General features: G+C 37.9%; 2 protein-coding genes across 3 annotated transcripts in view; one reads left to right on the top strand and one right to left on the bottom strand.

The window, feature by feature from the left end:
- Positions 1-1,203: 1,203 nt before the first annotated feature.
- Positions 1,204-2,104, bottom strand: hspb9 (heat shock protein, alpha-crystallin-related, 9). Its single transcript, XM_043229525.1, has one exon. It carries the CDS (start codon positions 2,087-2,089, stop codon positions 1,346-1,348), a length of 744 nt encoding a protein of 247 aa, XP_043085460.1. The 5' UTR covers positions 2,090-2,104; the 3' UTR covers positions 1,204-1,345.
- Positions 2,105-10,388: 8,284 nt separating this feature from the next.
- The window catches only part of rarab (retinoic acid receptor, alpha b), a 102,290-nt gene continuing 88,166 nt past the window's right edge, over positions 10,389-24,512 (top strand). Inside the window, exon 1 of one of the 2 annotated variants that reach the window (XM_043235117.1) lies at positions 10,389-10,544. The gene's annotated coding sequence lies outside the window, so the exon portion shown is untranslated. Of the gene's footprint in view, positions 10,545-19,614; positions 19,911-24,512 lie in introns of those variants that run through there. The other variant, XM_043235116.1, reaches the window with a different exon arrangement.

The raw sequence follows: 24,512 nt of genomic DNA, 5'->3' as shown, positions 1-24,512 counted from the left end.
TCCGGCGTCTTGACAGGATTTAGGGATGGTCAATAGATCTGGGATGCCCTGCATTCTTCGTTTCAAAGAAAAGATTCCTGTGTATAATGAGAAGAAATAAATTACAAACGGTAATGTCATGTTGTGATTAGGTTACTATGGCTGGTGGTCAAATGATGATTAAGTTACTTTTGACCACCAGCCACCATAATAACTTTTTAATATTTTATCAGACGTCAGTGATAAAGCGTGTAACAGACAAAAACCGGCCTACAGCTCGGTCGTCCAAATACAGCCTTAATGAGACTCAAACATTTATTCAAAGGAAGGCTTGTGCATTTTAAAGCAACCAAGATGATCAGCAGCCTGCATGCGTACCTCCACCCAGACTGCTCTGCGTTCGTTCACACAGAACGCCTCTCCGCTGTGCTGCTTTTCTCATTTAATTGAAACGCATTTCGCTCGATGCTTCTTTTATTGTTCTCTCTACTTTTCTGCGGTTCTCATCGCGTCACATGAGCACCGCCAAGCTGTCAAGGTAAATGTTGCTCAACTTTTCTCGTTCAGGAGGTTGAGGAGGGCCATGAATTGCGAGAGGAGAAGCTTAGCATGAGGATTTATTTATTTATTCGTATTTTTTGTAAACCGTAACTTGAAATTGTCCTGCATGGCTACTGCAAGGCTGCGTTTTTAGTGTCCTTCATAGTATTGGAAGGCGTTCTGTATAAATTCGTTTTTTTAAACCACAATATTAGAACACAGTAACTGACCCAGGAAACATTCAAAAGGTGATCACTTACTTTAGCTTGGCAAGAAACAACACAACTTAACTACAAAATGGGATGAATAAGTCTCAATCATGTGCCTATAGCGCCATCATTTGTATCGGAAGGCTAATTGTACTTCTCTTTTGAAACTGATTTTCTACATTTATGCTTTTATTTCGTTAGATACGTGCTTTTTTTTTAACTTGCATTATCCTCGTGGATTGCAGACCTTTATGGAAGTTGCTTTATTTTTGATTTCTATAGCCTGAGTTGATAACAGTAATAGAGAAGTCTCATATTTGCTAAATTTATCTACATAAAACCACAAACCATCACCACATTACAATCAGTTAACCTTAAAAATTCTATTATAAAACTTAAAACTCCTGAAAAATAATATTTGTAAAGCCCATTTCAAAACATTCATCTTGCATATGTCAAGAAAACAAAGGTTAAGTCATATACCTAATATCTTTAATAAACCTTTTTAAAACAAATAATTTACAGCCACAGGAAGCACATAGACTGGATTGATAAAAAAAACAATTGCACAATGCATAACAGGCCATCAGTGAGTTTTTTAGTTCTAGTTTTTCAGTTTAGTTTTTAGCCTCATCCTCCTTTTTATTTGCGCTGTCCTTGTTAATGGGGAAATCCAGGGATGTTCTGAAGCGGATAGGAATGATCTGTTCCTCTGAGGACTCATCTTTGGATTCTGGTGACTCAATATGCAGAAGTCCATCTTCTCCAAGTGAGCAGGTCAAGGAGGTTGGATCCAGGTGGTCAGGAAGCCGCACAGCTTGGACGAATTCTTGAGGCTGGGCTTCTGCGACTTGAGCGTTGCCGGTAGATGATGAAGAAGCGTCTGTCTGGGCCTGCTTGCCAGCCATCACCTTCAGATGTCTCCCAGATACTGTCACAGTGACGTCCTCCGGAGAGAAGCCTTGAGTGTCCAGAGTAAGAGACACGTCTCGCCGTTTGTTCTGCTCTGTGTTGGTGCTGAAGAGCCTGGAGAAGGACCTCTGGCCTTCGAGACACTGGAAGAACTCGTCAGTGAGATCGTTCTGCAAGCTGCCTCTGATCTCGTTCTTCAGGTTCTGCATTATTTGGGCTCTGCGGTGGACAAAATCCTCTCTGAAGCTGGAAAGAGCCACACTGCGCCTGGGCCACAAAAAGTGGGAGTTGTCAAAGAAAGGGTCATCCATGAAGAGGCTCTCGACGGAAGACATTTCTCTCGTTTGTTTGTCTGGTCGGTGTTGTCTTGAGGTCTTGTCTGTGCTCTCAGAAGAGTGATCTGTTTGGTCTTCTGGTCCCTCCAGTTTATATATTTCTCCAACAGGCATCTAGAACCTCCCACCAATGGGCTTTTTACACCAGTGAGGTCATGAATAAGAATTTGAAGCTACAAGTAAACAGAACGTTCAAGGCGTTCTTGAGGCTATAATAAGATTGTAATTGTAATTAGATTTATGGGTCAGTGTCACTTTTACTGTCCCACAGATATCATTGGCCCTGCTGTCCAGTTTGGGATTGCCCACTGCCTCCTTAGTCATGCACAGAGAGTGAAGTCATGCGCTAATTTTACGCCCTATGTGTGTGCGAGTGTTTATTCTGTCCTTACCTTCATCAGCTGTTTACCGTAAGCAAAAACTATGCTGACCGCAGTCATGATGTAATTTACTAAAAGCAGGAAATATATTAATTTAGCTTATATAGTTTTCTCAACTTATTTTTCAGACTTTTTCAGACTTTCTTTTCAGATCAGAAAACTAAAAAAACTGCTGAAACTAGTTGCCTTAAAGGTTATGTATAGGGATTGTATAAGGGAATAATATACAGAAGATTACGAAAACCTATAATTTTTTCAGAAACACAAAATATGACCTACTTTTTGGGTGCTTGTATAGGCCTATTTATTAATGTTTAAATCCATAAATAAAATAATTACATAATTTTTAAGTATCTTGTTATAATCTTTGTCAAACATTTATATGTTTGGTTTGATAATTTCACATATTACTAATGTCCAAATGTCACACATTACATGACACAGGGCAGAATTATACTGAACAAATTAGTTCAAACGAATTAACTTTTAGAAGTTTTAGAACTTTCTTTTTCTTTTGAGTTCAGGAAACTGATGTATTTTAACTCATTTGAATTGTTTCATTGTTTTTAGTGTACTGAACTTAATGTATTGCTCTGTTTAATTTTGATGAGTGTCTGTTTTGTTTTTTTCCAGGTGGTTCATCATGGTGAGGAATGGGGCTTGATTTATGAACAAATATACAATAGATTAAATGTTTTATAATGTCTTAATCATTCAGCAACTGCCATTCTAAAAACTTACACTTAACTTTTTACTCGAATTTCTTAAACATTACCTTAATTAGTTGAGTTTAGCAAACTAGCAAACCTTGTTAGTATTCTCCATATATGAGTGAAGTGTCTCCCTCACATTCCCTATGAATGAGGAGTCACTCTGTGAGCTAATCCAAAAAGTATTCAGCTGAGCACAGGACAGAATCATCTTAAACAACCAGAAGGAAACAGCTGTGCCATGACCGCTCATCTATATTTAACACACAGATATATTTGCCTATGACATAGTTCAGGCGTAAGAGACACAGTTATTCAAAACTACACGCTAAAGGAAATTTAAAGAAAAGTTTATATATATAACTTAATCTAAAACGTTACAGAAAAAACTGAATATATATATATATATATATATATATATATATATATATATATACATATATATACACACACATACAAATACATATATAAAATATCAGTGTCTCTGACTTTCTACTGATATAATTTATAGGATATTGAATGTAATTTTCTGTCTTTATATCTTTTTATTTACACTTAACTGCCACTTTCAAACTTAATATATTAACTGTGAATAATAGTGGATGTTATTTGGTTATTTGGGAGGTACAATTCGTTCAGCTTCAATTAAAGTTCACTAGTATCCTTTTTTTAAATTAGTGAAAACACTGCACAAACTTGCACAAATTTTGTTATTTTATGTAAATATTAAATATCCACTCTGACAATATAATACTTGTTTGACAAACTAGTACGTTTAATAAACAACAAAACAAACATTAGGTGGCGCTGTTAGCTAAGTAAGAAAGCTCACTTCTGAGTGCTGTGCAGTTTTTGCCTCTAGAGGGCGTTTGAAGCTTGTCTTAAAATATTTCTTGCATTAGGGCTACTGTAAAACATGCTGTCTCCAACATAGTCATGATACATGCATATCTATATACAATGAAAATAAAATGAAAAAGTAAAGTAAATAAAATGAAAAAGTAAAATAAATGAATTAACTTTTTTTTTTTTTTTTTTGCATGATATACCGCTTAAATATACACAACAACACAGAAGCAAACCATTAAATGCACACACATATATTAAAACTCATACTGTAAATATCAGTGCTTAAAACTCAAAAATTGCAGATTTATCAGACAAATATCATACGGTTCTTGCACCGGCCCTGCAGAAACTTTGCTTTTAGTATGTCCCAGCAGGGAAGGTTTTTCCCTCTGTTCACATCAGAGCGAGAGAGGAAATCTATTAGTCTGACAGCTCCCCCAAAAAGCCTGGCCGCAGCTTCTCCCCTGAGACCTTCCAACTGACGGCTTGCAGGAGTGACGGAGAGAGAAAAGGAGAGCGAGAGACCGAAGCGGAAGTGGCAGCGGGTGCGGAGAAGAAGAGGCTATGAATTAGACTGCAATTAGCTTTGAAGATTAGCTTTTGAATTAGCTTTTTTTCCCCCCTGAACACATTCAGATTATAGACACCGAATTGAAACAAGTCAGCAAGTGTTTCATCTTGACAGTCACTGTAATGGTGCTGAGACAGAGCGATGAACTAATGCCGCTCATTGTAAAGCAAGGTCAGAACTGTAGGGAGTTAGCGTTTAACCTTCAAGGCCTACGAGCAAGGGCTTACCCATACTAAAAGAGCAGAAAGAGACAAGGGAGGGAGACAGGGAGGAAAAGTGGAAGAGATTTTTGTCATTTGCAGCAATAGATGAAATATGACTGAGGCAGTAACGCTGTCTCTCTGAACGCAAAAGTCATATGTCACACTGCACTGTTAGCACTAGCATACAAAGCAGTTTCAGCATGAGCTAGCTGTCAAAAAACAGCACAATATGATGGGAACGATGCAGGCTGATTATGAACACAGGCGTCAGGCTTATTTAAAGCCAGTGGATTTTGAGCAGAACAAAATAAAAATAATGTATAAATTATGATGCACTAGTAGGCTATTGGTTTGAAAAGTGTGTGTGTGTGTCTGTGTGTATATATATATATATAAAAAGGTATTTTTTGCAGTGTTTTGTGTTTGGATATATCATTGCATGTTAAGAATTTAATGTAGAGAACTTTAAAGGTGATTTTATCAATATTTAGATTTTTAGCACCCTCACATTATTTTCAACTAGTTGTATCTCAGCCAAATATTGTCCTATATTAACATACATTAATAGAAAGCTTTTTTATCCAGCTTTCAGACGTGTCAATTTCCAAAACCTGCCCCTTACGACTGGTTTTGAGGGCATACAAACTTTCAGTAAAATGCAGAAAAAAACAGTAGAAAGATGGGCTGTTGTAAGTGGCACAACATACACTCTTGAATCGAGTCAGGAAGTGAGAGGGGTGAAGGCAGGAGCAGTAGGTTTGAGAGACTGAGGGCAAGCATAAGCCGGCGGTGAGCGTACTGAGATGAGACTGCGGTGACTGCCATTCTCACACATTTCACTTCCTCTCGTGGCCAGCCTTGTCACGCAATACCTCACTCTCAGCTCTTAAGATAAGACAGTCAGCTCTTTTCCCCAAGACCTTTGCATTTCTTCATAGGACTTTGAAGTTCAACAGTGTGTGTGAACCACGTATCGGATCAAAAAAAGCTGCCTCTAATTTATTCTTTATCTATGCTCAAACTTTTTGTGAGGCTTGCACTTATTGTTGGCCTACATTAATTTTGTTTTGATCGGATCATTTTCATAGCGTGTCTTTATGTTTTTGTCATGTTTTTGCAGTCTTTTTGGACTCATAATCAGCCATGTTACTGGGGTTTAGCATGAAAAATAGGAAACATTTTATGTAGCACTATATAATAATGAGGTATTTATACAAATGGAGATTTGTAATTTATCTCACAGCCTCAAACTATAGTTAAGTACACACACACATACACACACACACACACATACAGAGTAACATCTGGTCTGGTGGCTGTAGATACAGGCCCATTAGTTGAGTGGTATCCAATAAACCAGCAGTTGCTCAGATCTCAAGATTTCAAGAATTCCTGCCTTGACCTGAGAACAGCTGCTGTCTAGAGCAGATCCTGTACATCTTTCACTTTTAGAAATATAGCAGGCATTCAGCGCACCAGCTTAGACACTCCCCTAGATCCCTAAACAATTGTGTGCATGTAAATGCGTATTACTGAAAGAGTCAAGGCGGCAAGAAAGAAAGAGAGAGATGAATAGAGGAGCAGAGCGAAGTAGAAGTCAAATAGGAGAGTGAAAAGCGGTTTTTATGGTCATTAGCAGTGTTGGGGAAACTACTTTAAAAGCTTGCCAGGCTAAAAGCTGCTATTGTTAAACTATAGTTCAAGCTACTGAAAAAGTAGTTAGCAAAAAGTTACTGTACAAACACCCTAATAATGTTGTAGTAGTTACCAACAATCAGTTAACATTTCTTGGAAAACGTTCCACGTTTTTGGGTATATGTGCTTTTTATAAATACATTAATAATAACAATAAAAAATAATCCCAAAACAAAATGTATGGTTTAACTGTTTAGTGAGATACTTGGGTAGTGCATAACTGATTTAACATGCATATATGCATAACCGATTCAAAGACATTGTGTATAGTACATAATATGTTTAATCAGTTCATTTACATGTAGCATTTAGAACATTTAGCATTAGAGCATAGAGCATTTAGATTTTACAGTACTACATATAAGACAAAGGACTACATAACTAGAATGCAGGAGATTTTGCAATACTGTACCTGTGTAAAAGAGGACCTTATATTAAAAAGTGAAGATTATTGTAAAGTAAGTCTGTTTTTATGCTTCATATCACATCCTCAAAGCCAGTCAGAGTTCAGAGGTGTATTCATAGCAGAAATTTCTCATGACCTTGAATACTGACATGCTCATCAAAGGCTGAAACTTCGATGCCTGCCACTTCCTGTCTCAGTACCTACATCCTGTATTTTCACATCATGACCCTGAGTTACCACACCTAAGTGGGTGGCACATTAGCTTTCGCAGTGCGCTCTCACTCCGACTTTCGTAATACACTCTCATGCCGTTTCGTTGATGTTTATCTGCAAAGTGAGCATCCCATGGCCCTTTTTTGTTATTATTCACTCGTCGCTAATGGAACTTTTTTCGATTGAGCAGTAAGAAAAATATTGACATTCAGTACAAAAACAACCTCTATTTGTGGTGCATGTACAAACAGAATACAAGGCACAAAATCGTTCAATTAAACAGAAGCATATATGCTATCGACCTTCTCAAACGGCATGTGTTGACCTCTCAGCCATTTTTTCACTGCCGACAACTTAAGGTTTGAACATTTTCAAGGTCTGTATCTGACCACATGAGCAAAGCCACATGACTGCGTACTATATGGCTTCTTAGGACTCAAGCAAGCATACACAGCTCATTGATACCAGAAAATCAACTGAAGGAGATGCAAAATAACACTTGCACCAGCCTTTATATCCCTTCAGGTTTAATAGCTAAATCTAACTTTTCTAATTGAATACAAGCCTAACAATCTACCATCTACCCCCATTCACATATATGCATCCTTTCTCTCTCTCTCTTTCTCTGATCCCCCATACTTCCTGTTGTGCTGGCTAGACTCCAATGGCAGATTTACAACTGCGGGGTCAAAGTTTTACAGCAGCCTCATATAAATCTTGTTCCACCCTCTCCCCATGTGCCCCTCTCTCTTCCTCACAGTCGCAGAGCCCAACCCCCAGCGCTTTCATGTGTCTCCATACCTGTGTGTGGTACTGAGAGAGGCGCACAATGTATTTGGTGTTTATTACACTTGGGAAGGTAGCTTTAACTCGCTTTAAAGGTAGCTTGCGGTGTTTCTGTAACATTCACTAATTCATCTCAGTCACAACTTCATTTTATTATTCAAGAGGGGAGAACTGGGATAATCGCAGCACTCTGTAAATGTAACATTGTGAATGACTTAAAAACCCAATGCACGCAGAGAGCCCGTATCAGGTATGTTAAAGCACAATTCGGTCATTTACCTCAGAGATTACCAAACGTTTATGTCAGCTAAACCCATTTGACCTACATTTTAACAACGCGTTCACATGTTCGTCGTTCTTTAAGATCTGGTAATGCTCACGTGACAAAGAGGTATTGAAACTTTTAGATACTTTTTTTCATTAAATCTCAAAATAAAGTCGTTTTTCAGTAATAACACAAGTTGTCAAATACAATTAAATTTTACCAGCATGTTATGAAGTAAAAATGTCTTTCCTCAGTAGCTTTTTTATTTTCCAGGAATTTATCTTTAACCGTTTAACCGTTTTTTTTTATTACATTTCCTTCGCATTTAAAACATACTGTCATAATCTGACTTGATTAATTTATATATTTAAACAACACAGGAAATAGCTGCTAATGTGTCAGAGATGTTGTAGGATACAGGCTACACGCTGTCAGCACAAATTAGCAAGAAAAAAGAAAAAAAAAGTGTTGGTGTTACTGCCCTCCATTATCCCACAGCACTGCAATCTTTTTTGACGCAAAAAGGCTTAACACACCCAGAAATATTAGCTTTTGCAGACACAATCTCTAGTATGCAGAGCGAATGTCACGCTCTGCTTTAAGGCTTGCATCAGCCAACAACAAAAAATATCCAGCAATATTTCACTAACCCACTTTAAATCTCCATTTGCCTTCCCAAGTTACTCTGTTACAAAGCAGTCGGTAGGAGACTAAGCCGCAAACCCCCTCTCTTTTTTCATGTCGTGCCCACATGCGCGCACCGAGCACAAATCCGAAGCAGATGCAGCGTGATCCCTCACATATGCACGCTGACACACAGAGTCTCACCGCGTGTAGGATCGATAAGGTGTATTGATTAAGCCTGGTGCTGACAGGCCCTGCTGCAACTCTGCCTGCTCTGATCAATTCAGAGCTGCACTGGGATGGCTTGAGGTTAATTATATTTATCGAGGCGGACGACTCAAGGGTGCGTGTATGTTGAAACGCATAGGCTTAGACAACACAATATCCGTTTGAATGGGAGGCTGGGGTTTATTTGAGTTATTTCGTATGTACTGTGTCTTTGAGCCCAGAGGGTGTATGAGCGCAGGTGGAGTGTTTCATAACTCCGCAAGAGTGTGGATGTATTTGAGTATATTTGCTTAGCACTGTGTGTTTATTGCCTGTTTCCTTTGCATTGAGTTCCATTATTGTCTAAAGGTTGTTTCCATTTTATTTTCAGCAGTATAAACTCGTTTGTTGTTCAGTTCCTCATGCAGTTGTGCTGTATATCATGTGATATGTTGATATTGGTGGGCATTGCTGCATGCTGTGGTTAAATGGCGCAACACATAAGATAAACGCATTAGTTTCTCATGTTTTTTGGGGGTTTTTTGGAGATTGGTAGCTCGTACCGGTTCTACGAAAGTTCAGTACATTTCCAAAAAAGTTGATCAAAAATAATAGTATAGATAGGTATAATTTTATAGAATAAAATAAAATAAGCATGACTGCTGGAAAAATAGCTTTGACATTACAGAAATAAATTAGTAATTTACCGTGTTTTTGATCAAATATGCAGCCTTGGGAAGCAAAAGAGACATTAACAATGTATGTTATTGCTTCAAAGTGAACATAAAATCTGAGTTTTTGCTATATTCAGTTTAATTGCTGTCTAAATTGTTGAAGCACCTAAACACAGACGTAAGTCACTTCCAAAACATATACGAAATAAATTTTGCCGTCTTTCTCCTAGGAAAACTAAAAACGCTGATGACTCTTGATGATTTTTGTCCAATCACATGCTCTCTGGACTGAGATTGCCCCGCCCACATCACCACTTAGCAGCTAGCAAGAAGCAAATCATGGTGTCACTTTCTAAACAAAGGTGACAAGCCCTTCAATAAGCTTCACCAAAACGCCCTGTTTCAACAGGAAGTACATCAACACAGGAAAGAAAGATTTCTCAAGTGATTTAAACGGGTCTTTAAGACACATTTGTATCTAAGGAGACATAATACTATGCCTGCATATGCTAAATGTACATGCTCTGACAACATGACAGTGTGTTGCAAAACTTTATGCTAGAGCAGAAATCTAAAACTTTGGATCAGCTTCATTCATTTTTCCAACACAAATTTGTTTTGGGCATGTCTGTGCTCCTAGAATGGCCTAAAGTGACCCCAGTTTCACTTCTCATTTCAAAAGGTGTTGATGATAGAGCTTGGGCACCAAATAAACAAGAGCAAGAGGAACAGGAAGCCCTTGGCGAAGAGCATTGCGTGAGAGACAGTGAGAAGTGGGCTGAGGTTTTGAGCATGTGTGTGTGTACGTGTGCGCTTGTGTTCTTCAGTTTAGTTTTTGTGGTGGCATGTACTGATGGGTGAATGTTACCCGGTGACCTGCCTTTTTGCATTGAGTCGCTATTCTTTTGTATGTTGGCGAAATCTGCATATGAAGTATTGTGGATATAAGACTATAAGAAAACTTAAGGGTGTCACCCTCTCTTCAGGTAAGAAGAAATCAGATCAAATCTACAATAAATATTACAGTAGTCTCTGCGTGGCGCCTGTAGGCAGTGTGCTATTTGAAGAGTGTTACAGTTTCCTCTCGCATAGATACATTTTCAGGACCTCTGGAGGCGAGGATGTATGTTTTGTGAGGGGCTCCTGCTCGAGAGGGCCGAGTGCCCAATGCCTGCTCACTGTAATGTGAAGCGACAGCTAGCCTTCACGCACCAGTGGGCTCCGTGTCCTAAAATGGACACAGGAGGACTCTTTCAGGAAAGAAAAAAAAAATGGGGAAGAGGCAGGAGTATGTGGGAACATCTTTATGTAGAAAGTGAAAGAGATAGAAACTCTGGTGTAACTATTTACCTATGTATTTTGCAAGTTGGACCAATGTAGAAAGTGAGAGACAGTAAAAATGTAGGCATTTGTTTTGCAATTAGGACCAGTGTTTAAAGTTAAAAATATGTATCTTTGCAGCTTTGACCAAGCTGATATCATATAGATATCATATGTATCAGCCAACAACATGTCTTAATCTTTTATCTTGATCTAAAATATCTTTATATCTTATAAGCATGTGTTTTACACAACATTGCTGTTTCTATGTTTGACACACGGAGAAAGCAGAAATGAAGTTGAATGGACTGAGTTCAGTGACCAATGGCTGTAGCCAAAGACAAATTAAAGTTGGCGTTTATTTGTGATGTTTGTTACAAAACTAACATATGATCTTACTCTGCTAACATCATAGCTCTGGGTGATAGTTATTTACACGGTAGTCCATGATACCTCAAATGACGTCATGGTACTATCATAGTACATCTCAGAACATGTTATTAGCATGGTAGATGTCATAAAATCATTGTGTTGTGTTACGGTAACATAATGCCAAAAAGGCATACTTGTAGCAATAGAGCATGGTGCAATATAACAGTATGCTATACTATATTATATTGTCACACGCCATGTATTTGTGCATTTGCCTTCAGCTGAACCTATGCACACTAAAACAATAAGAATGGACAGCAGAGTGCTCTCTCTCTCTGCGCTGTAACTGAGGCAGTAGGTCCTTGTTTTTCCTGGTTCTTCTCTAAGACTCAATGATGTGATCAATAACCAATTAAAAAAACGGATCAGCAGATTATCCACGTCACAAACAAGACAACTGGTAAAAACAAGAGCGTCTGAAGCCCTGAATGCATGTCGACATGTTTGTAAAGCATATCAGCTGTTAATGTATAAAGAAAGCTTGTGACTGGAACTGTCAGAAGTGAACAGGGGGTAAATAAAATGGTCGCCATGTTGAGTCCACTTCCTAAACTTGCTGTCTTTTAACAAGCATCCATTTCCACCTAATTAGTGCCCGGGATTTTAATTGCAGTTTACAGAGTTGTTGGTTTTTATTGAGCTTGTGAATGTGTGTTTGTGCAGGCAGAGAGGGCTTGTTACGCACCGACTGGAGCAGGCCTGTTGTGGCTGGTTATATAGCGGAGCTATCATCTATCTATCTATGATCTTGTTACCAATCGACTAGAAGAGGTTTGATTTTTGGAGTGATGACAAAACGTTATCAATATGAATCAGGTAAATAACGACAAAACATTGATCCAGTATGATTAAGGCAACTTTGTTGTTGTGAATTTGGGTCAGTGGATGTTCAGAGTGCACATGAAGACAAGGTAGGAGGTGAATAATTCATTTGTCTGTCTTCCATGTGTGCCCTGTCTGCACTTTCATCACCCTCATTATCCCTGTCATCACTGGGCTCTGTCCTCTCCACCGGCTCACGGTGCCATTCACTCACTGCCTCTGAGAAGCACTGTGCCTAATGCAGATATATTTCAACAGATTAGTTTCCCTGAGAAGAGAGGATGGATTGAGACTTTCTTGTCCGTCAAACTGTACCTACAGTAGCCTGGAAACATTTAGAAACTATCATTAGGAAATAAATGTATATAATGTAACGATTCATTTATTTAACCTATTTATGTATTTACAATTCCATTCAACAGTCATGTGATTTTAAAAGTCTTTAAAAATGACGGACCACCAAGTTTGTTTTAAGTCAGAGTTCGGTTTGTATGGATAAAGGACTGTGATGATGCATTTAATAGTCATCAGCATTGTAAATTCTCAAAAAATGTATTTATTTATTTGACATTTTTAGTGTAGTTACACTGCTGGATGAAATGGACAGAACCAGCGACAGCATTGTTGGGTTATTATCCAGAAGGTTGCGTTAAACGTTTAACTAGTTGCTGGTTCTGTCCATATTTAACCAAGCATTTTTTTGTGTGTTTACATTTATAATACATATTTTGTATTATATAGCACAAATGCATCCAATTACAAAAATGGTTAACTTGTCTCTAATGCAGCATGTATGGTAAATTTGACATTGTTCTCTCTACTGACTGCCGTTACGTAAAAAAAAATTCCTTTTTTGAAAGTCATGAAAGTCATTTTAGCAAACTGGAATGCAAAAAAAATTTGTGGTACTCTCCCATCACGTCCGGTTCTACAGGGATGTTAAGCACCCTCAAACGAAATCGGAGGCGCCCTCAGTTAAAGCCGTAGTAATGGTATTTCATAGAAGATTTTCAAAATGATCCATAGCATTATGGTTTGCATTCTGGACATCGGTTTCTATTTCAACATGCTTTGCAATGGGCTGCATAAAGAACTTGACTGATCATGGATTTGATTCTGATCCATGGGAAATGTGTTTTCTGAACAGTTGCAGCACAACTGTTTTCAACTTGATAATAAAAAGAAGCGTTTCTTGAGCAGCAAGATTACATGACACTGTAGACTACGTTAATGGAGGCTAATAAAATTACATTTAGGCTTTGTATTTTGATTCAATCATGTATTTTTGATCAAAGAAATGCACAACTGCTATTTTAAATTGTAAAAATATATCACAACATTATAGTTTTTCATCAAAGCATAAGAGACTACGGTGCAGGGCAGGTGAAGGCAATCAAAAGGTATTCAAGACATCTCAAAAACAAAACAAATCCCCATCTAGCCACACTTCCATCCTGAGGTTTCTAATCATAACTCAAATTCAGCCTCTGTCAACCATTATGCTTTCACCTTTTACTGTCCCTCCTTCCATATGTCCCAACCTAACTTCCTGTTTCAATAAGAAACATGTCAACACAAGGAATAATATGTTCGCTCAGCCTTTAGAAATGTAAGATTTCTGATTCTTCCTTATCTTGGGGCGCGAAGAACAACGTTCACTATGAAAATCCCTATACAAATAAAGCTCAACCTTGTACAAGACATGAAAGAAATCCGCACATAACATAAAAACCAACTACCCCACCTTTTTCTGCTCTCCTCAAAATACGTCTCAGTAATTCTACTTGCCTCATCTTATGGCAGTACCTCCGACCTACATTCAGCCTTTTTTCCCCCTCTACTTTTTCCCCACTCACTTAGTTCTGTCTATTGTTATCAGTCCGCCTAATGGGCTTCATTCCATGGCTTTGTTCTGGCAGGCGAATGAGTGCAGAAAGGGAGGGAGGTGGAGAGTTGGCGAGAGAAAGGGCAATCGAGTTCGTTTCTTTAAAGGATATCAGTCATTTTCGATATGATCGCCCTCCCAGGCAGCAGATTCACAAACAGCAGACTTCCTCTCTCTGAACCGAAGGCACCAGCAATCATACTCAAGCTCATGAGGGTGTTGATACTCCAATAAAACAACTCTAGACATGTTTGAGAGCTAATAAATGGCATAAATAGTCTAATAAAAGAGGAATAATTATTGTCATAAAATCAATAATAACAACTGTTAAATATTACAGTGACTAAACAGTCTGTATGCCTTTCTTAACTTGCTATTGATTGATAAATTAAAATTTTCAGCATTTTTAATGCTTTACGTATATTGCTTATTTTATATAAGCACTATGGAACATAATGACTGTAGTGTTAACATATATTAAGGGTCTTTAAAGAGAGCTGACAAAGATTTGTGCAATCACTGACGGTTGGCAAAGGAAACAAAGGAGACATAAAAGTACGCGAACACATGCACTTAGAATAAAAGTAAACCTGACTGCTCTGCCTATAGATGCTAAAGGGTTAAGTACGTTCACTGCCCGCATCTGGGAGTCATTTAAAACATTCCACAAGGCTTACCACATGCTTTCAGACAGGCTAAACCCCATGAAGCAGATTTTGCTATCCAGGGCTGGAAGTTTTCAAAGAGTGCATTTCAGAAAATGAAACTTGTTTTAGCTTTTTAAAGGCTCTAGATGAGATGGTGCACGGATAGCAGAGAAGACAGTACTCTTTTGGAGATCTGCGACTATCTGTGCCTGCCTTTGTGAACCAGTGTGTGCGCGGATCAGTAGTAAGGCTGTCTTTGAAGTGGTGGGATGCTAAATGGCGCTAGCTCTTTCCCACCCTCTGATAGGATCTTCACAGGCTTGCGTTCCCAGCTCATTTCCTCTGGTCAAGTCTTGTGACCCGTCAAAACACAGAGGGGTTTTAGGTGTTCGCTCTAGAGAGGATACAAGGACCATACAAATGAAACCTTGTGCGATTGCACAATGACAAATATGACAAGCTCACTTAACCGAAGAAGGCCCGGGAAATTTCATTTCAGGGCTGATCACTTAATTTCACAATTCTTACATGTTAAACAGATTCAGGGTAGAAATATGAGCCAAAATCATACCAGTGCTTGTCACTGATCATTTCACAGATCTTTTGAGTGTAAAGGTCCTTGCACACAGAGTCTGAAATTTTCATAATGCGTCCTTTCCTATCAAAATGCTTGGTATGGATGCGGAAATGCAGAAAATCAAACTTTTATTTTATTAGGTTTTGGAGGCAGTGTGTAAATGTGAATACCGTACTTACATACCAAACAGCAATTGTCTGTTTTATTCAGAAGGCAGGATTATTCACCATATTTCATGCTACAGTTTCTCTCATTAATAAGGAGCCTTTGTTAATAATGCTGCGTAATTGTCTTTGCTAATAGTCAAAAGTCTTTGCCCATCTTTAGGTACATAGTATTTGCATTAAAATGATTATATACAAGTTTATAAAGCAATGCTCAATTTTATGTGCTGAATATGGTAAAGCCTTTTAAAGTGACCATTTAAAAATGGGTATCTTAAGAATTTTCTTGATAAAGAAGTAATTATTTTTAGACACTTGTTACTTACAAGTCACAAATAGTAACTGAGTTAGTAACTAAAAGTAGCTAATTACCAGAAAAAGTAACTATTCAAATATGTCAAATACACTGGATGTCCCCAACATAAATATGTTAATTGAATGACAAGGAAATAGAATGAACTATTATTATAAAACACTGTACACTAATCTACACTATTCTAATGTTTCTAATGTCAGAGACAACTATCAAATTCAATATTTTACTGTAAATAATATCATCTCTCTCTGGAATAGAATCATCATAGTATTTTTATAGCATTATAATGCTAATTCAGCTTTATAATATGATAGATCTTTAGTTAGAATAACCATTAATGTATATTTGTTGATTGAACTTAGGTCTGGGGTTGGTGCTTACAATATTGCTTGTCATTTAGTGTTTTTTTGAAAAAAGGGGAAAAACAATTGTGATAACAAATGGAATAAAGAATACTGTTTAAATGTAGCGCATCAATTCTGCGTTTTATGCAAGGCTCTCTATCTCTGCATCTTTCTTTGCGTGTGTGAGCGACCTGTGCTCCTCCACACTAGACTTTATGAGCACTCTAAAACCTACCTTTCTAAATATAGAATCGAGAAACAATAAATTTCCCCCAAATGTCTTACATTTTACTTTTTCATAAGTTGAAGAAAGGGATTATGAGTCATTAGAACAGCCATCGAAGCCCCTAGGCCAAGCAAACCACATGTGACATGACTCCATCTAAAGGATAGTTTATTTTTCCTTTTCTGTTAATGGGACGTTCCCTCATTTGCAAGGTGATGGGCCATATAGGCAAAAGGTCTTGGCATTCTTTCAGCAGTTGTACTATTTGCAAACACACTCTGCGAGAATACCAAGAGGGGTCACTCAGAGCGGGCAGTGATATTGTACACAATGATGAGTAGCAAACAAGTAGAGGCAAAGGCTGCTCCTAGAAATAGCTCGTGTAAACAAGATGAGAGGAGACAAACTGACGACACCTACCTGCTGTGAAAAACAAAAAACAGATTAAACCGGTCTTTGCTGGTCTCACCTGGTCTCCCTGCCTACTTACTCCAACAATCTGGCTTGATTTTTCTTCTCCCGTGGCCTATTTAATTGCTGTTTCGCTGCGGATGGCTTCTTTTCTGTTTGTAATACTTCATTGCGAAAGAAGACCTTTTGCAACATTGATACAGTGCCCTTGTCATCACAGTAAAGTGGTGAAAGGCCATATACTGTAAGAGTGTGGATGTTCAGAGCTTGTGTAAATTCAAGGCATCATCACAAGATCAATGGTGCTTGCAGTTGTTCGCAGAGTGCACATCACTATGTTGACACATCTGTTCTGAGACCGCAAAGGACAGCAATGCAAATGTTGCTTGAAGCCTTTTGGAGTGCTCTACTACCACATTATGCACTGTAAAAAGATACTTAAAGAAACTTCTCTTTTTTTGAGAATAGGCTCATTTTCCAGCTCTCCTAGAGTTAAACAGTTTTACCATTTTTTAATCCATTCATCCAATATCCAGATCTGGCGCTTTTAGCGTAGCTTAGCATAGATCATTAAATCGGATTAGACCATTAGCATCTCGCTCAAAAAAATTACCAAAGAGTTTTGAAAATTAAAATCTATTTATTTATTTAAAGTACACAGTCTGTAGGTACATTGTCTACTAAGACCGACGGGAAAAAAATTTGATTTTCTAGGCCGATATGTCTAGAAACTATACTCTACTACTATACTATACAATAGTCCCCAGCATTTTCAGTCACTGCATAATATAATTGTGCCTGCTGTAGCCATGGTACTGCAGCAAATGTTCTTGACTATAATGCTGAAATAAGAGTATAGTCCCTAGCCATGTGAGCTTAGAAAATGCTAAACTCCAGCTGAGAGTGCTATCATCAGAATTAAAGATCAGCTAAATAGATTCAAAAATGGGGAAAAGTCAACTGTTTAACTCTAGGGAATATGGAAAATAAGGCTTCAAAAAAAAGTGGAGTGTTCCTTTAAGGCACCTTTTAGGGTTTTTTAGATTTACACACTGGTGGAACTTCTAAGCACCTTATGACGGCACAAATATTCTTCTGTGCGCTCTAATATATTTCCTCTATTTGTTTCAAAGCCTTTCCCATAAGATTTAGTGTTACTGGAGGCCTGCTGATCATGTTTATAGAGTTCTTGCAGGAATTTATGGATTCCATTTTGCTCCTTATATACCCCTATTCCATCAGAATGGTGCTGTTTAAGCTATATTATATTTTAAACACTTTTATTTTAGATAGGAGTTTACAAAACCTACAAAATGTACATTAGTTCCTTAATCAAATGTTTAGTTAGTTCCTTAATCAAACAATCCTTAATCATTAGTTCCTTAATCAAATGTTATTTAATATATATATATATATATATATATATATATATATATATATATATATATATATATATATATATATATATATATATAAATAAAGAGGAAGGAATTCAGATTTTTACTCCAATGCCAGATACAATATTTATATAAAAATATTTTAAACTCAAAGTTTCTAACCCCAAAACCATTTAAGAGCCTGGCATATCTAAAAAAAAATTTTTTTTTAAATTTATTTTAAAAATGCCTATGCAATTGTATTAAATTAACACAACCTTTTCAGGTCTAGAAACTATACCTTTAAGGCTTTTTCAAGACAGAAAATAAGAAATATTGCACCTTGATTTTAAGTTGTTTTAGGTTAATTTTAAAATCATCTTGAGGTCCCCTAGTGGGCCCTGGTCTCCTGGTTGAGAACCTCTGATATAGACAAACCTCTTCACTCCACTTCCATGCTAATTTTTACTTTGATAATCATGGGTGTGATCATTTCTACTGCAGTTTTATCATTCACTTGCATACAAACCCACAGCACAATTTTTGCGTTTAAAGTCTGCGTGAACCAGAAGTTTGTGACCGGTTTTAATTCTGTATTATGATGTACTTCTGAGAGAAACTGAATATTGAATAAGGAAATAGAGTGTGTGGCTTTTTATGCAAATTGCCTGGCTGTAGTAAAGTAGGCTCTTCATTCAGAAATGAACACTGACAGTTGGACAGGGGCCAAGTTTGACATCATCTGATAAGGCCAGCCATTTTTGAGGGGAGGAGCATTTTTAGATTTAGATTAAATTATGATAATTAATTATTTTTTTATTTTATTTTATTGACCTGCACCACATTGTTCACCACAAAAATAGCAACGTGAGCTAACCAAATAAATATAGTCATTTAGATTTCATGAAGACTTGTGGAAGCAGGTTTTTGTTTGCCTACTTCAATGCAAAATATTTGTCAACAGGACACATATGTGTCTCTTTACTATGTTTCCGCCTCACCTAGAATTTGAGTTCTGTCTATGAAACTTTAAAAGTGACCGTGGACCACAAAACCAGTCTGAGCTGCACAGGTATATTTGTAGCAATAGCCAACAAACTTGAAAATTGCAGACAACGTAAATTACGTTGGAGCTTTCTCAATATTATTATTTTTTTTTTGCACCCTCACATTTCAGATTTTCAATATACTGTATCTAGTCCAAATATCGTATTGTCAATGGAACGCTTATTTATTCAGCTTTCACGTGGTGTATAAATCTCAGCTTAAAAAAAATATAACTGGTTTTGTCTAGGGTCACAAATGTTTTTCAAGTAGGCCTATCTTTTAATTTTTACAGCCTAATTCTGCAAGAGCTTCTAGATGATGCCTATAAATGTTGTTCTAGGCAGCGGTGACCTGAAACATAGCCTTGCCCTAATGCAAAAGCACTAAACTTCCTGCATAACGCGCTGCGGTTACATAAAAGCTGAGCTTATGTTCAGTGGTATCGTGCCCTGAAGTGACACCGCGCGCGCAAGGGGAGAATGGGAGGAGACGGCGGCGTAGGCTGGCCGGTGTTCGGTTTCACCAGCTCACACGTGACCGCAATGGCTGCTTGTCTGCTCCGTGCAGTGCATCATTCCTCCGCCGCCCAGCGAATGTAGACTACATCAATTTTCTCGCTTCGCTGAACTGTCGGTGCGGATATTTGCCTCCCGCAGAGGCGAAACTCCCCTCCGCGTTCCGCCGAACATCTCCACCGGCGGAGAGCCACCACATTCGGGAGAGAAATTACAGCGTCTCGGGCTTCAACTTCCACCAACCAACACCGCGGTAGGAGGAGTCAACAGGTATTGGCGCTCTCTATTTAAGTGACAATACAATTGCGAGGCTGACAGGTAGTCTCATTGATGGCTCCTTGACAGATGTGGAGCGGTGAATAGGCGCGTCTTTCGGCGCTCAGATGCGGTGTGCTACTTAACTGTAAAGCTGTCCGTGGAGTTTGATCGAAACCGCATACGGGGGGCAATAATGACCGGTCTGCGGCAGCTACGTAATAAAATGCGCTGTATTGTTCTCTCACCTGAATGAGCAATGTGTCATTGAGAGCTCTTGCAGCAGGTCCCCAACGCAAAGCGTTTCGTGCGACTTGAATTTCGCAATTTATTCCTTCTGGCTTTTACAAATCTTGTGCATGTCGCGTGTTTGATAAACCAGGCGTATATAACACGTCGAGCGCGATTTACGTGCGTTATATCACAATGAATTTAAGTGGGTCACAAACAAAAGCAACAAATGCCTCCATGCAAGTAATTTCCTTTACGGATTACCTCGGCTGGAAATAGTTTAAGAGCATTTGGTTCAACCTGCAATATAAATATCCGAATACTGAGCACACTATCGGAGTTCACTTAAAGGGATAGCTCACCCGAAATTCAAATCAGGCACAGAATCGCGTTGACATGCTTGAAAACTGCATTACTTTCTTTCCTCTGTGAGACACGGAGAGAGACATAAGGGCAGAATATAAGGCGCTCCGTTATGATTCACTCTCATTACAGTGAAAGTGAATGGGGACTGAGATTGTCAAGCTGTCTAATATCTGTGTTCTTAGGAAGAATAAGAGTAATTTAGAACAACATGAAGTGAGTAAATGATGACGGAAATTTTACTCTGTAGTGGCTATCCGTTTAACTGCAGTAGTACGAGGATGAAATGAGTCACACTTGTGATGCATTGAAACTATACGGCATATGGTGTAAGAAGCGAGGTGTTTCGGGTTAGTTCTGTTTTTGCAGTTAAATAGGAAGTTCCTCAACCATCTGTCTGCAATAGAAAGAGGAATGGGTACGATATTTGCTTCCTCTAAGCACTGCCACTTTCATGCCTGTCGTCTGCAGAGACATATGCCACAAAGCTTGACATTTTGATTTTTCCACTCATGAAAGCATGTGCATGCTCACTGTATCACCTCCTGCTGTGTTTGTCTCAAACCTTCCATCAGGGCTCTCTTAATGTTCTCTGTCGTTCCAAAATAGCAGGGAGGGGAACACAAAGCCGACTGAATCAGGGTGCTGTCTAATGTCCAAGTTCTTGCCATTTTTTTTTTTTTCAGAAATCTGATTTTTAACAGACTGCATTTTCACTCCGCTGGATACGACTAGGTGACATGCCTCTCTCTATTTTTCTACCCCCCTTTCCCCTCCAGCGAATGGATTTTAGCGTACTCTCTCATTAATCATTTCAAATTGTCCACAGTATTGTAAATTGATGGAACTGATGATTAAATATTCTAAACCCTGTCTTTAAAGGCTTACTTCACCCAAATATTCTGTCATCATTTACTCGACCTCGTGTCGGTCCAAGCTCGTAAGACTTGTTCATTTTTTTTATTGACAGAATAAAGTTCATCCAATTGTCACCGTAATTGTTCATCCATTTGAAATCTATGTAATTATCATTTTTGAGCTGCGACCAGGCATTGTATTAGTAATCCATACGAATCAAGTGGTTTAATCCAAGTTTTCGGAGGAGATATAATTGCTTTACATGACAAACAGATTTTTTTCTTTTGTTTTTAGAATATTATTCACATGCACTTTCGAAAAGTTCCATAAAATAGGCCACAATGTAACATAATGGAATTTTCAGTATTGATTCTTAACAAGCGATTTTCTGTCATTTGAGTTCTGTGTTTTGAAGTTAAAAAATGTCCACAAACTTATAATAACAGAGCTGCCATTTACCATTTTTGATGTGCTCTGTCTGTGTTGATTTATCATAGCTTTTCGTGGAAAGAAAGATTCTGAGTCACTGGTCAAACTTCATCATAATGATCCATTTCGAAAAAATAAACTACGAGAGATGCTATTGGGTATCAGATTTGCATAGACATGCAAATGTTAATGTGGATGTTTATAATAAAATAATGGATTCTTTTCTACAGAAGCTCTTAATTTAGTCAACAAGTATTTATACTCTTCAAATGTGATATTTCATTGTTTATATTACTAAAATGTTCTCAAGCGCTTTTTGTCTCCCACGTACTCAATGAGTGTAACTATTACAGATTTTTTGACATTGATTTTTTTTTTTTTTTTACATAAGAAAACTCTATAATTATAAAAAAATGTCATATGACAGAAGAAACATAAATCTTGCTGTGAACACCACACATACAGCACTGAGTAAGATGGTTAAAAACTGGAACGATAAGCTGACAGTAGTTTACTGGAATCTTTTTATACATTTTTTTTTTTTTTTCATACAGTAGTCGAGCAGTCCAGGTGATGATCATCTCTGCCCACTGTTCAAATCTACACAGTACTTTGACATATTTCTCACATTGTCTTCTTTTTGGTCACAAATTGTTGTCTTGTTGGGACAAATGCAGGTCGTTTACCCTGCTGAGAAACCTTGCAGACCTGCTTCATTAGGCCTCCTTCTCTTGTTCCCAGTTCATTACAGTGTGATGGGAAGGCGATAATGGGATTTGTGACCTAAAGTGTATTTTTACTAGGGTTGCAGGTATTGTCATGTAAGGACTATAAAAATTGCTAGCCTTTCATATAATGGAATATTTTCACCTCCCTTTTTGTCAACCTGATCTCATAAAAATATCTACCTCTGTGACCTTTTTGCACAACACTGTTTTTACATCCCTTACTGCACATTTTGTCTGCAGTTTCAAAGAGAAATGTCCACCGAGTGGCACTAAAACGCAGGTTCATTACATGAGCCCTGGCACATTTTTATTACATTGCTATAGGTATGTATCGCAGAGGTTTAGAATTTAAATACCCATGGACTATGGACAAACCTACCGTCTGAAAACCCATAGATATTAAGTTGTATACGTGTGATGCTAACATTTTCAGATTTCCCAGCATATTAATATTGTTAGAGTCACATGATATTCCTCAAGTAAGTGTGCTATAATTACGCTTTATTAATTGAAATTCTGTAAATTTGTGTGAAAATGAATAAAAGGTGTCAGAGGTTTGCTGCTTTACTGCCTGTTCATTTCACACTGCAGTGATATGTACTTGTTGGTACATATTTAAAGGTACTTTTATGCCATGAGACCAGGCAGCCTTTTTCATAGTCTAGCAGACTTTCGCTGTCTGTTTAGTAAACAGACAACCTGTCCTCTAGCACCCTGCCAGAGGTGCTGTCTCTATTTTTACAAGCATGTGTATTCTTCACATGCGTTCTTTCATTGGTGTGGACTGTGACTATATTCAGCATTTCTACCTCCGTTTTTTAAGTTGAGGCTCCTATTTTTCAGTTCTCCTTTTAAGTCATTTTTCCATCTACCCATCTCATTTAAAGTGACTTACAATTAAGAAACCAAGCTTTTTATGACACAAGAATCAATAGTTTTCATTAGGGCTGGGCAATGTATTGCACAATATATTAATGCGCATCTTTTTGATTAGCTGTAAATCTTTATCACCTGTTTTCAAATGGAGCGTAGGTCACTGACAAGCTGCGCAATATCGGGTTCAGTTTTGCGGGCGATTCATTTGCAATACTGATCACGATATCGCGTAGCTTGTCCGTGATCTACGGCTTAACTGCAGTATTAACTGCCGCTCCGTTTGAAAACAGGTCATGTAGATTTACCGCCAGTCACAGAACCGGCTTTACTGACGAGATGCGCATTATTATATTGTTCAATATATTGCCCAGCCTTAGTTTTCATAGTACTTTTATGATACACAAATAATGCTTTCCCACTGCCTTAGTATACATTCTCAGTCATAGCATGTTTTGTAAGTAGCAGGAGTGAAATGTTTTTACAAGTTTGCTTTTAAATATTTTCTGCAAAGTTTTATTTAGCTTGTTAGCTTTAGCAGTCATACAGTTAGCATGGTAAAACCCTTTAAACCCAACTCATAAACATGCAGCTGTTTATCTGATCTATTTGTGTCTAAATGTGTCTTAAAATTAAAAATAATTAAAAAAAGGATTATCCTAATCAGATGAGCCACAGTGTAAATGATTTAAAATTTTTACATTCAATTTTTCCTACATGTCTTTCTTTCTTTTATCCTGGTAAATGTGTAAAAGATGTTATGTCTGCCCATCCATTTGTATATTTGAAAGAAAAGGCCACCCAGGCTTTGCTCACATGTCGACAGTGTTACTAAAACATCCCCAGACAAAGACAAGACATTGATGACTAAACTTTTCATAAAGAGAAGCAGGAAGTAGGTGTGTTTATTTCCTGTCAGTCACGATTTCCTTTATAAAACATGCTTTTCAGCTAGGCAACATGTCTTTGTTTTGGACACAGTGCCTGACGAGTGGCATCACATGCAGCCTTGGGCAATGCGATCCGAGGACATGCTCGCTTCTAATGACCGGAATGATTTCACGAGAAACATGCGCTCATAGTCCGTGACACACTCGCTTTGTGTTTTTACATGATACATGTACAAAAACTTGGC

The sequence above is a fragment of the Puntigrus tetrazona genome, chromosome 3 (genome assembly GCF_018831695.1).
Source record: "Puntigrus tetrazona isolate hp1 chromosome 3, ASM1883169v1, whole genome shotgun sequence".
In the NCBI taxonomy this organism is placed as follows: Eukaryota; Metazoa; Chordata; class Actinopteri; order Cypriniformes; family Cyprinidae; genus Puntigrus; species Puntigrus tetrazona.
The sequence above is the reverse complement of the archived record's forward strand: the minus strand, read 5'-3'. Positions and strand labels throughout refer to the sequence as shown.

Bases quoted from the DNA above. Each gene is read 5' to 3' on its own strand.
- hspb9 (XM_043229525.1), bottom strand. From the start codon at position 2,089: ATGCCTGTTGGAGAAATATATAAACTGGAGGGACCAGAAGACCAAACA.